The 14,921-nt window shown below is 38.8% G+C and overlaps 1 protein-coding gene across 8 annotated transcripts in view; it reads right to left on the minus strand.

The window, feature by feature from the left end:
* Positions 1 to 14,921, minus strand: part of fat3 (FAT atypical cadherin 3) — a 75,455-nt gene that overhangs the window by 37,309 nt on the left and 23,225 nt on the right. For 5 of the 8 annotated variants that reach the window (XM_011482762.3, XM_020708371.2, XM_023961438.1 and 2 more), the window contains exons 3-8: positions 11,246 to 11,569; positions 10,002 to 10,063; positions 9,372 to 9,686; positions 8,087 to 8,297; positions 5,777 to 5,848; positions 3,941 to 4,080 (exon numbers count right to left, since the gene is read on the minus strand). In XM_011482762.3, the coding sequence (XP_011481064.1) occupies positions 3,941 to 4,080; positions 5,777 to 5,848; positions 8,087 to 8,297; positions 9,372 to 9,686; positions 10,002 to 10,063; positions 11,246 to 11,569 (1,124 nt within the window). The remainder of the gene's footprint in view (positions 1 to 3,940; positions 4,081 to 5,776; positions 5,849 to 8,086; positions 8,298 to 9,371; positions 9,687 to 10,001; positions 10,064 to 11,245; positions 11,570 to 14,921) is intronic. The other 3 variants (XM_011482765.3, XM_023961440.1, XM_023961439.1) reach the window with 1 other exon arrangement.

A 14,921-nucleotide genomic window follows, 5' to 3' on the forward strand; every position in this document is an offset into this window, starting at 1 on the left:
GGCTGTTAAAGTTCAGGTCAGAGTCCATGATTACCCCTAGATTTCTGACTTGATTTGAGGGTTTAAGACACAGAGAATGAAGGTAGCTGCTGAGACTTTCTCTTTGTTTCTGTGGGCCAAAAATAATAACTTCGGTCTTGTTTGAGTTTAGCTGGAGAAAGTTGTTCTGCATCCACGCACTGATCTGTTGGAGGCAGTGGCTGAGTGAATCCACCGGCCCATATTCACCTGTTGTCAGTGACACATAGATCTGAGTATCATCTGCATAGTTGTGATAAGATATGTTATTACTGCGTATTAACTGCCCTAGTGGCAGCATGTAGAGGTTGAACAGAAGGGGTCCCAGGATCGATCCCTGGGGCACACCACAAGTCAAGGCCATGTAGTCTGAGACACAACTCCCAATTTCAACAAAATATTTCCTGTCTTCTAGATAAGACTTGAGCCAACTTAGGGCAGATCCAGAGATGCCAACCCAGTCTTGGAGTCTGTGCAAAAGGATCCCATGATCAACAGTATCAAAGGCAGCACTCAGGTCTAGCAGGATTAAGACAGTGACTTCGCCATCATCAGTGTTCAGGCGGATGTCGTTGGTTACCTTGATAAGAGCAGTTTCTGTGCTATGATGGGGTCTAAAACCTGACTGGAAAACATCAAATGAATTGTTTAATAAGAGAAAATCAGTGAGCTGTTGGTAGACAACTTTTTCAAGGACTTTTCCTAAAAATGGCAGATTAGAGATAGGTCTGTAATTATTCAGTACAGTGGGATCAAGACCGTTTTTCTTCAGGAGAGGTTTAATGACTGCAGTTTTTAAGGCCTCTGGAAATATTCCAGATTGAAGAGACATGTTAACTATTTGAGTAATTGATGGCAACACACTGTTCAGGACAGACTTTAGAAATCTAGTGGGTAACACATCAAGGCAGCATGTAGACGAGCTCAGACGGGTGATGGTCTCTTGGACAGTTTGGTCAGTGACAGGTACAAAGTGAGTCAGCTTAGAGTGAGTAGGTGGCCGTTCGATAGTTATATGTGTTGTGGAGTTGATGGCTTTTTTAATGCCCTGAACCTTGTCATTAAAAAATACAGCAAACTCATTACATTTAGGTGTGCAAACCAGTTCTATTGGTAGCTGGGTTGGAGGGTTAGTTAATCTGTTTACTGTTGTGAACAGGACACGAGAGTTGTTGCTGCAACTTCCAATGATTTCAGATCACATACATAGGTCAATTTTATTCATTGTTATGTAAAACCAGTAAATGCATTTTATAATTAATTTTCTTTTTGTCCGACCGACTGACCAACCGACCGACAGAAAAAAAAAAACTTTATTAATCTCCCAAGGGAGAAATTCAGGTGTCCAGTCGCAAAACACACAATAAATAACAATAAAATAATAGCTCATAAAATAGGAGTTCATATCAGGCAGATTTGTTAAACAGCAGTACCGAACAAAAATGTACCCAACCGAGCCCTATGAAATTCTCAACGGAACCGAATTGGGATTTTAGCGTACCGTTAGACTCTTAGTACTTATACACTCAAGTATTATTGAAATAAAGAACAAATAAACAATAAATTGAGGTCTTGGATTTTAGGATTAGAAATTTAACACTGTTTTTTTAAAGTCCCACACTGATCATCTTTTGATCTGTTATGGTAAATGGCATATACTTATGTAGCGCTTTTCTATCTTCTTCGAAGGCCCAAAGCGCTTTATAGTCACAGACCCATTCACCCATTCACACACTGGTGGCGGCTCCACTGCCGAACACTGGCACCAACCTTCCACCAGAGGAGAGGTGGGGTTCAGTGTTTGCCCAAGGACACTTTGACACATGGGCGGGCAAGGCGGGAATCAAACTCGCAATAATCCAACCAGAGGTCGACCGCCCTACCACTGCACCACGGCCGCCCATAAAAGTGTTACCAGTGGTCTTTTAATTATGATTATGCGGTTTTAAGGCAAAATTAAGCCTCTTTCCTTCTCCTTGCTGAGAGCTCAGATCAGGGAGCTTGTGGCCCGCCCAGCATATTTTCAACGTAACAAATACAATCTTTTCAAACAGCATTTTTTATCTGCTTCTTAATCATAATGATTTGATTGAGGAAAACTCAGAAATGCAATTTCAAGCTTAATTTATTACCCAGAAATCCTCCATCATCAGAAAAATGCTACAAAAACATTTTAAAAACACAGAAAACACAATTTTTATTGGAGTAAGTCTTTAAATGAATTTAATCTCTTTACCATGTAACAATGTCCAAAAGAAAACAAGCACCAACTTAACAGAATTTCATTCTACAGCTTTGTTGACCAGCATTGTTGGTTAGTAGTGATGTGAAACTTATATGGAACAATGGACACTGGTGAAGGCAATTCAACTTTGTCAGCAACTTTAATTGTTGTGCTTTATTTGATCCCTGATTTCCAGACTGATTGAATGTGGATGCAGCACGTTCACTTTCACTTCAAGATTCTGATTTGTCCCTATAAGTTTGACAGCAAATATTTTTGCAAACAAATATTATTATTTGCAAATACAGCAAATATTATTATTGACTTTGGTTTATCCGTTTGTCTTCCACTACTTCCCCAGAGCCAGGGGTGAGGGCAGCAATCAAGGCAAAGATGACCTTCTCTCAGGCCCTTTGCTGAAGTGACTCCAAGGAATTCCCAGGTCCTCTCTGACCTCTGGGACATGCCTGGGACATCTTTTTGTATGAACATATAAAGAGCCTTCATTTGGTATAAATAACCTTTCATTATACTTTTTACTTTTAGCAATAAACACCTCTAAGGGAGAGCCCAACCCCCATCAAGGAAACTGCCATTTGTATCCAGAATGTCATCTTTTCAGTGACAATCCAAAATTCATGACCACATGAGAGGGCAGAAACACAGATGGACATATTATTTGTAAGCTTTGGGCCTAGCTTTTTCTTTGCCACAATGCAACAACTGTTTTAGTGTAGCCAATATTAGTATTACTCTCCATCCTTCTATCACTCACTAACTAGAACACCAAATACTTTGACTCCACCACTTGGGGCAGGAGCTCTCTGCCTAACCAGAAAGGGCAGGCCATGTTTTTCCAGTCAAGAACCATGATGTCAGACTTGGAGATGTGAATTTTCATACTGGCATATTAAATTAAAAATATAATGGTGACAAAAGGCATCTTTGCAACAGCCCAACAGGCACAGGGAACAATTTACCTCGGGAAACAAGAACCAAGGGTAGCAAACACCATCTTCCCAGAGTCTCATGAGAGACATGAATAAACGCCTTCTGCCAATCTAAAAATAAAAACGACTATAAACCCAGAAGCACAGTATGGAGGGTACAGTGCTGAATCATTGGTCCACGAAGAAAACACAAAGTTCCTCCAGGACCAGAGGTTTGACTGTCAGTCAGATACTATCCAGCACCCTAGAGTAGACCTTCCTAGGAGGGTTGTGATCCACTGGACCAAACTCTCCAGTCCTCTTTCTTGAAAAGATGAACATGACCCTCTGCAAAGAGACTGTCAACAACAACGATGCTGCAAAGTTGTATCAACCCAAACAGCCTCATGACATCCAAGAACAGAGGAGATACCTCTGTGACTCCACCTCAGGTGATGCACAGATTTATCCTCTAGTTCCCCAACTTCTGTTTCTCCAGAGACCTTCTGGCCACAACTCAAAACAACTGCAAAGGAGGTGGAGAAAATGGTCCATTTGGATTTGTTAATAACCCCCTTCTGTACCTGGCGATGCAACATAACCTCTTCGGGCTAGACACGCCTATTTCTTTGTTTTTATTTAAAAAAGTGACCCGTTTTGCTTTTTTAATCTTTTTTTTTTATTAATTATTTTTTTAAAGAGAGACGGTACATGTGACATCAGGGAGTTGGTCTTCTAAAAAATACTTAAGGGTTAGATCAAGTTTTACCTGTGTGTATGCAGTGTGAGTCCCATCGGTGGCCAAAACAGTCAGATTGTAGAAGGAACGTTGTTCTGCATCCAGAGGTTTGGCGATCAGGATGGTTCCCACAGCCTTCTCCACGTCAAACACGCTATTGCTGTTTCCACCTGTTCAAAACCATGAACTTCAGAAAGGAAGAAGAGGCAGGCAGGAGAACTAGAATACAGATGACTAAAAAGCCAGTTTTACTGACAAAAGCACAAAGGTATGTAGTTTAAACCCATTTGTTACAACATACTGAAATCCCTTTTTAATATGTCTGTGTAAAAACAATAATGAGATCAGCAGCAAGAAATGACTGAAGACACAGTGTACACATTGATGCAGCCAAAAAGCTGCACAACTTCCAAAAACATACTAGCTACACATCTTCAAAACACTCACCATCAAACATCTGCTCCAAAAGCTTCATTCAGAATCGATGTGTAGTAATGGTATTATTTTCTTTTAAAATTACTTTTTTTTCTTGCTGATATTTGCCTTTAAGTCTAAACTGTAAGGAAACCTGGATATTTATATAACTGCATTTTGTACAAATAAAAAAATATATTTTTAGTCAAAGAAGACACTATTTTTTGTGTGTGCTTGTGTTTACAGGTCTTTCTGATGAAAAATATCCAGTTTATTTAAAAAAAAAAGAAAAAAAAGAAAATTGTTTTCTATCAAGTGAATAAAAAGTAATGTGCATTTTTGCTACAAAAATACTGTGAAACTGTATCTCTAAATTTCTCTAAATAAAATTACATGTCACCCCCTTACAGAAAAAAGACGGTTATTCCTTCTAAGACTTTATGTCAAATGAATTCCTGTTAGAATCACAGATTTGTTTTTGCTCTCTTTCCAATATTAATCTGCATTAAATTAACGTGAACAACCTTCTCCTGATTTGTGCGTCATGCGGTTGAAATTTTTTGAAAGTGAGGCTCAGGTTCCTTTTTTTTGAACAATTCTGTGAAAGGGTCTGTTTGTTTTTTACATGTGAGAAATGTTCAGAGGAAAGAATTCCTCACATTTTAACAAATGCACTCATTTCAGGAGACTTGCATCAAGTTTCCAGTTTCTATTTAAGTTGAATTCATGTGTCATTTTCTGTTTCCTTATTTTACATGTGGGCCTCGGGAGTGTTGAGGGCACTCTGTGTTTTATAATTTAATATAATTTAATTGACTTTTGTTTAATTTTTCCTGTGTCTGAGTATTTTTTATTTGATTTATGACAATCTAATTATGATATATTCTTAATTATGATCATTTGTATCATCAATTCATTTTGATTTTTGTTTTTCTAGACCAATCCATGGGCTTTGGTTCTGTCAGTCCATTCTCTTTCTCTGGACTGGACTTTTTTTTTCCAAACCATACTGGCTTTTAAGCAGCAAGATTCTGGTAAATGGGATTTGAACACATACCTAAATCTGGCTATACAGTAAAAAGCAGAAGATTATTTCCTGACAGATGGGTTTAAAGATGTGGCTAAAAGCAGGTTTTCCAATGGGCTCATCTCAGGTTGTAACCATTGGCAGAGATAAGAACATTTGATTGTAATGTCTTAATAATTCCTCATTACAGCAGTTAACCTTTGCTGTAATTCGGTTAAATGGTTTGATATAATTTGCCTGATCCCCTAACAATTCACACATACACCCTCAGCATGAGCTCCTTTGTACTGTGCATCAACCAGTCATCCTTTAGAAGCATGTGACAGCAGCATGAACGAAAAAGAACAAAAAAAGGAAAACAACAACAAGGGAAAAACATGAAAACAGCAGGATATGAGAGGTGAAAGAAGCTGGAAACAAGATACCTTCAGAGGAACAGTTGTTGACACAAGAAGAGCTCTGCAGAATACAGAACATCTCACGGAAAGACCTGGAACCTTCCATGAGTGAAGCATTGAGGAGAAACATTAGAGACGATGAGACTGAGAGGCTCAGAGGAGGAGAGCAACAACAGAAGAACATCAGAGGAAATACACTAAACTAGTAAACTAATTAGAAAGAATTTCTGTCTATTACGCAGGCACACAATTTTTTGGACTATAATAGTACCTAATACAGTTATATGGCTATTTCATAAAAAGTTAAAGGGATATTGTACTATTTTAAATCTCTCTCTCTCTCTCTCTCTCTCTCTCTCTCTCTCTCTCTCTCTCTCTCTCTCTCTCTCTCTCTCTCTCTCTCTCTCTCTCTCTCTCTCTCTCTCTCTCTCTCTCTCTCTCTCTCTCTCTCTCTCTCTCTCTCTCTCTCTCTCTCTCTCTCTCTCTCTCTCTTTCTCTCCTCTCTCTCTCTCTCTCTCTCTCTCTCTCTCTCTCTCTCTCTCTCTCTCTCTCTCTCTCTCTCTCTCTCTCTCTCTCTCTCTCTCTCTCTCTCTATATATATTAGTGATCCATAAATAGGAGAACATAGTACTTTAGCTAACCTTAACTAACCCTAAATAACGACACTTACAGAAAATATGAAATATGCTCAGCAAGAAGACTGAATGAAAGAAACGACAGCAGTAAACACAGACAAAACTGAAAGAAAAACGTTTCAGTAAAAGCGGAAATGTGTGGAAAAAAATACATGCTTTTCTATTAAGACATCAGGCTGAATGAAGTGCTGTTACTTTACAACAACTTTAAAGAAACACACAAGCGCACATATATGGATGCACATCTAACCACACACATGCAAATAACACAGCCATATATGTAAAAAAAACACACACACAAATACAACTGTACATCCAAATTCACACATAAGTATGAACACACACACGTGAGCCTGCACTCACACAATGACTTAGACACAAACACACAAGAAAACCACATCCACAAACATGACCACATATGTGCATCCACACACTTTTAAGCACAAACACACACAATTACGCACACAGAGGTGTTAAAGAATCCTCGGGGTTGATTTCTCATTTTCCTTCACGTCACTCTTAGATATTTTGATTCATCGCACAAACATAAATTCAAACAAAAAGACCAAAAGTAAAAACAAAATGAGGTTTTTAAATCATAATTTTCGTTAGGAGAAAATTATTGAGTAAACACACACATGATCTTGTGTAACAATGTGAACTGCGTCATGCAGCTAAAAATTACTTCTGTTGGGTTGATGATCATTTCTGTTTGCAGTAAATTTATTTGCAAGCTGGTTGCAGAGTCTTTGCAATAACGGTCTATGTATAAGGACTTAAAGAAAATCAGTTGAACTGAATATAAATCACTGTTCAGCTGAGGATGTAGAGGAGAGGCTCACTAAGGCGGTTCTGCCAGAACCAGAAACGAGGGTACTAATGCAGGACAACTGCCCAGAGGGGGCAGAGATTTGAGAAATACACAGCAGCTGCAGAGTGGGCGTGACATGACCGAGTGACCATGGTGGATGGCCTGAAGGATAGTGGACCTGCTAAATGAACCGTGAGGCCCAGACCTGCTTCGCCAGGGCTATCCAGGTTTCTGTCCACACCAGCACAGTCACCAGTACATGTACGCGTGGCGGACGGGGATCAAAGCTCATCCTCTCTTACTCTGAGTGCTCTTCTCTTCTTCTTATGCTGGTTTAACAGAAGTGGGTTTTTATCCTCTTGCTCGTAAGCTTTATTATCTGATTTGCTCTATTTTATACAGAGGATTATTTTTCGTAGGTCTTAGGAAATGATCAGAAGCTGTGGTTCTGTCTGTATAGATCCTGCCATACTAAGTGATTTTTATAATGTTCTTTTAAGACAAAATATCTAAATCCTGTTTTATCTGAAGGCGGATGGTTTCCCCCTAAAGGGAGCATCCAAAAGGCGAAGAAGATCTAAATCCTGCTTTCATGTACTTCTCTGGATGACTTATTGAGCATATTTTCCTCCATATCAGTTGTTTTTTTTACATTTTCTGTTTTAAATAATTTCACGCAGACATCGTAAATCTTGAAAGAATTTGGTTTAAAGGCATGGAATTCACACATTTAAAAAAAAGCCATCGGTTGTAAAAACCACAGCTTGTTTTATTATGAAAAGTATTAAAATGACTTCTGCTTTACGAGCTGTGTGCCCCAAATTTACTGTAAACCCCCAGCATCCCGATGCTATAACAGCACTAATGATCCCATTTTCAGGGAAACGTTACCTCTGATGTCAAACCACACAGGAGCCGAACTCCACTGCAGGGAAACCACGCCCACTATTTCTGCCACCTTGTCGTTCTCCATGACAGTGAAATTATAGAAGGATTCACTGAAGACCAGTGGCTGAGTGGACGCAGGAGGCTGAGGGATCCATTCGATGTGCAGACGAGCGGTGGAGGACTTCTGAGGACGGCCGTTGTCTGTTGCTTTAATCTGAAGATAAACGGAGAAGCATCTGTCGTGACCAGCCAAACCACGGCGGGGTGAGAAAAATGTATTTAGAGACACCTGACACCACTGAAACCATAAAATTTGTTACTCAGCCAAACATCTACATCACATTCTGAAACAGAGCTCAGCAGCAGACTAAAAGCTACTTACTGACTTTATCTGTGAAACTGAAACATCCATAAATTAAATTGTACAAAATTATAAATGTTAACAGTCACGTTTTTCATTTAAAGAACTGAAAACAACTTTTTAAGTAGAGCTGTGGATAAAAAACCCAGAAGCAATCCAACTCGGCTATTTTTTTTATAAAATAAAACAGAAATGAATGATGAATGAACAGAAATTTCTATTAGAAACTCTTCACGTTTGTTTTACTCAAAACTCCTTGACTCTAAAATTTAACAAAGGATTCTTTTTTGTTCTTTATTTTTTTTCAGGCTGCACAGTGGCTCAGTGGTTGGCGCTCTTGCCTCACAGCAAGAAGGCCACTGGTTCAAGTCCCGGCTGGGGGACCTGAAACAGAACATCAATGGGGGACATTTTGGATGGTGGGAGGAAGCCGGAGTCCCCGGAGAAAAACCACGCATGCACGGGAAGAACATGCAAACTCCCCCATTGCTGTTATGTTTCAGATCAGCCAGCCGGGATTTGAACCTTCTTGCTTTGAGCCAAGAGCGCTAACCACTGTGCCACCGTGCAGCCCCAACAATAATAATAACGATAATAACATTATTAATAATAATATTATCAATAATAATAACAATAATAGTACATCTAAAGGTAGAATATGGAATAAAAATAATAATCACTTAATGTGTTTATCTGGCAGAATGTGATCGCATTTTGATTTCAGTTTTATCCATAAATGATCCAACATAAAATTATTTATCAAGTAAATTTGAAGTAACTTAAAATAAGATGTGGATATCTTTAAAATAATAAAGAATAACTGCAAAATTCTGTGAATACCTGTAAAAGAATTTAGAGTCAAGCTTAAAAACATCTACCGTAACTTTACGTCGCCCAGAAGCTTCAGCTGTGCTTATCGCCTCTTACCGTCAAGATGTCGTAGCCACCGGCGGGGAAGGCTCTGCGGGACTGTACTGTTCCTGTCTTGGGGTCGATGACAAATTTGCCGTCCTCGTTTCCATCAACAATACTGTAGGAGATGTCGCTGTTGGGCCCCTCGTCCAGATCATAAGCAAACACGCGATAGATAGGCTCCGCCTTCTTTCTGCGCTCCCTCTCCGGAAGTTTGACCTTGTAAACCTTTTCGTGAAAGGTGGGCTTGTTGTCATTTTCGTCTAGAACCTGAACGATTACCAACACAGTACTCTGCCTTGGGTTGGGACCACCATCTGAGATTACAACCTGTGCAGACAAGCAGAATGGTGACCATGATGGATCTTTTCAACTTTCACTATTTATGGAGCGTTCTTTGAGTTGGAAAAAAAACACCTTTTTTCTAAAGCTTCATACAAAAAGAAACAACACAGAATGGTAAAAATCTGTAAAATGATTTAAACCAGTGAGAATATTTGGGATGATGGAGAAGCAGATCAAGCGTGTCATTCTTGAGATAGTCCACTGTCTTTCTTTTTTCAAAACAGCAACATGTTTTCAGGTTTGGAGACCTTTGGTGGAAAAAAAAAAGCCAACCAAAATGAGACGTATGTTCTTACTAACCTCCAGAACATGCTCTGTTTGTAGCTCACGGTCCAGTTTATGAGAGGTTGTGGTGATCAGACCTTAGGGCAGAAAACAGCAAACATTAGTTTGTGCTGGGACCTGGATCTTAGAGTAACCTTTTTGTTTTCTTTTATTAGAAAACACAGGAATAAAGTTCATTATATATTCAAATGTGTTTTTTTAAAGACTAATGAATTGAAAATGTTAATTTATTTAAGTGAGCAGATATATTTGAGCATAATAGGACACAAACCTATTTTTTTTTAGATTTTTTAATAGCAAAATGAAAAGTATTTTCTTTACTCTTTCTGCTGTGTTAATTTTATTTATTTTGTTTATTTTTAGTTTATTTTGCATAATCTCAAATTTAATCTTCATTCCTATAAAATTGAACAAGAATGTTGATATTCTGTTAATTTAAAAGTTATATATGTGAATGTTTTGTAAGTAATACAATGAAAAATAATTACTATACTCCATAAAGAGTCCAGTGCATGACACTAAAACACCTTCATGTTTAAACATGCCATTGCAGAAATTTTAAATTTAGTTTGTAAATATTAACACATTTAAATTTTTTTATTGATTGAAAAGTTTTGAGAGACTCATAGCAAAATACTGATTTTCTTTTTATTCTGGAGTTAGAAACACTCATTACGTCAATAAGCCAATAGTGCAAGTCAGGGAAAATATTAAAATGACGATTTTTACTCTGCAGTAAAAAAAAAACAATAATGGGAAAGAGACAAAACAATGCATTGCTTTTTGTGAAAAAAAATGCAGGGAAAATCCATTAAAAGTTTTTATTTTAATATCAGATAAAAACGTTCAATTGCTCTTCTGCCTCCTATTATAGTGTGTGTTTTACTTAAAAATAAAGACGTTTTCTCTTGTAAAGAAGTTTGCTAAAACAAATTGAAAATCGCTCCATACACAAAGCACGTTTACAACAAAACAGTTTTTTAGTTCTGCAGGTCTTTGTTTTAAATATCTTTTTTGTAATTTTTTTAAAACACTTTTTATAAAAGTTTTAATTTTACCCGCAGGTTTCTGTCAACTTTCCAGACAGAAAATCCCAATCAAAGGAAGGTTTTTCAGCGGCAGCAGTCAGAGCTAACACACCCATCCACTGACAATGCAGCTTCTTTTTTTAGATCTGCACATTAGCCTTTATAATTCGTATTCATTGGTACCAAGACGCAGTCCATGATGTATTAAATGGGTTGTACGTTGGTTCTTACCACTGTGGGGGTCCATGTTGAAGAAATGCTGTGGGTTTCCACTAACAATTTGGTAGCTGAGCCAGTGAAGGGAGGTGGAAGGGGAGGTGTCAGGGTCCTGGGCCTGGATCTGGATTACAGAAACGTCTGGCGGGGAGTTCTCGGGCACGGACGGTCGGTAAAGCGGCTCTGATGTTAACGGGGCATTGTCGTTGATGTCTTCCACTTGGACAAACACGTCAATAGTCGTGAATTGAGGAACCACACCACGGTCGCTGGCATACACTGTGAGCCAATAAGAATCCTTGGTCTCGCGGTCTAAAATGTCAGTGGTGTAGATCACCCCTGGTTTAAGAGGAGACAAATAAAGCAAATGAATAAAACAAATGTCCAAGAAACAAGGCCTTAGTCTTTCACCTGAAGTTCCAATGAAAGGACCTCAAGAGATCATGAATATTCAGCGTACAAAGACATTTTGAACAATTCTGTGCACCAAACCTTGTAGGAACAGTTTGTCAATAGACCCCATTTTTGCTTTAATGCCAGCGCATGAAGTAAAGTCCATAGAAACATGGAGGAGAAAGTTTGGTGTTGAAGAACCTGACTGGTATCCGCAGAATTCTGACTGTAACCCGACAAAATATCTTTGCAATGAATGAGATTGAAAACTGTGAGAAAAGCTTTTTTGTTCAAGATCAGTGTCTGACCCCACAAATAAACTTATGTCAAAATGGTCAAACATTCCCATAACACACCCCTAAACCCATAAAACGGCCTCTTAAAAGAGTTTAAGCTTTTTTACTTGTTTTATTAAACTTTATGTATTAAATATGGGACATCACATATATTCTTATCCTCCTTACACTCAGAGAAAAACACATTTTCAAGTCAATTTTTAAGAATTGACCTAAAACTACATTTTCCCGGAGCCCCACCGCTTCACATTTGGTATCACTGAAATACCCCAAATGGCCTCTATAAATACTAAAAGGGGTTAATGCAGTATGATACACAGGTTGGGAGCTATTCAGGTTTAAAAAATATCCTCAGAGAATAGTTTTGGCAGGCATTAACTGTATCTGAGAACCAAATTTAGTGAGTGTGACGTCACCTATGGAAAACGGTTTATTTCCAGCTCCAACCAAAGGAAGTCATCTCAGTCGCCATGTTTTCGCATTGAGGACACTGCCACGTTGGAGCTAGATGTCGTCAGTAAGCAGTGATTGGTCCGAGTCAGTCTGAGTCAACTTTTCAAAGGCAACCACTCTGGACAATTAAAACGGAGCTTGTTTGAAGGCCACACCCCTATCACTTGAAGGCTACACAAAATGTCAATGAAACGTTTTGAATGTTGGATGTGGGGACCTGTAGGCTCCACCTACTTTTATTGGTCAGTTTATAACTTGAATGTCTTCAACTACTGAAAAGATATTTAAAAAAAAAGGAGGATTATCACAAACATGTTAAAAAAGCAACATATTAAGAACGGTTATTCTGAGAAATAGAATGACTGAATATTAGTGTATTTCTCTATAGAAATCATCTGGATTTTGGCTTCTTGGAGCCAGCGAGTACTTCCTGTTTGGAATGCCAGAAGGGAGGGGATCAGTCAGTCCAGCTACTATATACAGTCAATGATTGCTGGTAGTCATGAGGACATGGTAAATGCTGGTAATATAAAGAGCTTTACTACCTACTTAGAATGCACAAAGTGCTTTACAGTCACAGTCCCATTCACCCACACACAGCCACTCACCGATGGTGGCTCCGCCGCCGAGCACTGGTGCCAACCTAGAGCCACCAGGATCAATGTGAGGTTTAGTGTCTTGCCCAAGGACACTTTGACACATGGGCAATGTTCCAGGTCAACCGCTCTACCTCTGCACCAAAGCCGCTCCGTTATGCATGTCAAAGCAGACAAGCACATTTTTTGGCAGTTTTATTTCTATAAAGGTAACTCAACTTTCTTTCTTTCAAAGAAAATTGAAGGCAAAATTAATTTTTTGTTAGATGGCGACATCTCAAGCTCCCACTAATCTATTAGAGCGTGCATTCTTCATTTACTACACACAATCTAACCTGGTGTTTCCCAACCCTGGTCCTCTGGGAACACTGACCTGCATTTTTTTCACTCCTACCCTGCTTAAACACACCTGCCTTTGATGATTATCCCATGTCTGCAGAGCCTGATGATGAGCTGAATCAGGTGCGCTTAAACATGCAGTACAGAGTTCCCAGAGGACCAGGGTAGGGAAACACTGCTCTAACCAACATTGTGTGGATGAAAAGAAAGACAAGCAGACCAGCAAAAGCCAACACTTTTGCTTGAAACAATAGCATGGATTTACATGATCTGAGGATGGAGATGAAGTACTGAGCAGTGTTGAAGGGAAGACCTGCAGAGGAGGACTTAGTGCTGATTAAAAATAAAGCCACTGCTCTGACAAAACTGTTAAAGTCTGCTTTACTACTTGTCTCATGAGTTCACTGCAGAGCATGTTATGTCTGTTTACATTTCTCCAGATCCTCACACTAATGACTCGCTGAAAGACCTTAAGGACAACATTAGCTTGCTGCAAAGAAAAACAGCTGGAGGCTTTTTCTGTGACAGCAGGAGACTTAAACCACCTCTATCTGGCCAAAGTTCTGGGTTGTTTTTACCAGCATGTCACTGTGTCTACAGGGGGAAAGGACGTTCTAAGACATCAGTGCACTACTAGACATGAAACATAGAGCACACCTACCTCAGCCTCTTCAAACCCTTTTCCTTTATCCTGCTACTTCCTACTGCTTCAGGTTAAAACAAGGGCAGTTTATGTTTGTTCTGGTGATGCTGCTGCTGTTCGTTCACACTGAGGACCGGAAAACCTCACAGGGTCACAGGAGGCTGAGGTGGACATGGATGAATATGCTTTAGCCTTCTTTGGCTTCATTTCCAAATGTGCCCACCAAGACATTTGGGTTAGGAACAAAAATCTTTTCTTCAACATTTAAATATGACATTAAAGTATCAGGCCTCTTTCGCTGACTAATTTAGCAGTTTTTCACCACTTTATTACAGTTTTTGTTTTTTCTGCATTCGATACCTCTTAACCATTTTCACTTGACTACTGAACCTAAATCTTCCTCATTCTCTCTCTTTTCAGTCAATCCCAGAGAATAAAGAAGAGGGCATTCATTTCAATAAATTTTAGCTTCAAGTACTATTTAAAACGAAAATATATACAAACAATAAAATCCGTCCAACATAAAAGACTCGTACCTTCTGTCTGCAAGCTGCTTTACTGACAAACAAGGAAAAATGAGAACTGTCTTTTGATCAAGTTATCCCACAAACGCAATTACAAAGCAATTATTTTCTGAGTTTCACTCTCTGCTGAAATATAATCTAGCCGTCAACAAAAGGAGTCTGAAAAACTCTGACACGACACAAAAATGAAAAAACTTCAAAAACCAGATGCATTAGAGGCAACTTTAAAGCTGTGGATGCCAAGGCTCAGATCTGATCACAAAAGCTTCAAACCAAAACAGAAACTAGCATCATTGGCATAGCAGGAAAAATAAAACATAAAAAAGCAATTTTGTTTAAAAAAAACAGACACTCCCATTTTGGTCAAACTGGAGCAAAGACACAATATGCCAAGTATTGTTTGGCATATACGTAATTGCTGTTTGATGTGTGTGTACGCCAATGCTA

The sequence above is a fragment of the Oryzias latipes genome, chromosome 13 (genome assembly GCF_002234675.1).
Source record: "Oryzias latipes chromosome 13, ASM223467v1".
Taxonomy (NCBI): domain Eukaryota; kingdom Metazoa; phylum Chordata; class Actinopteri; order Beloniformes; family Adrianichthyidae; genus Oryzias; species Oryzias latipes.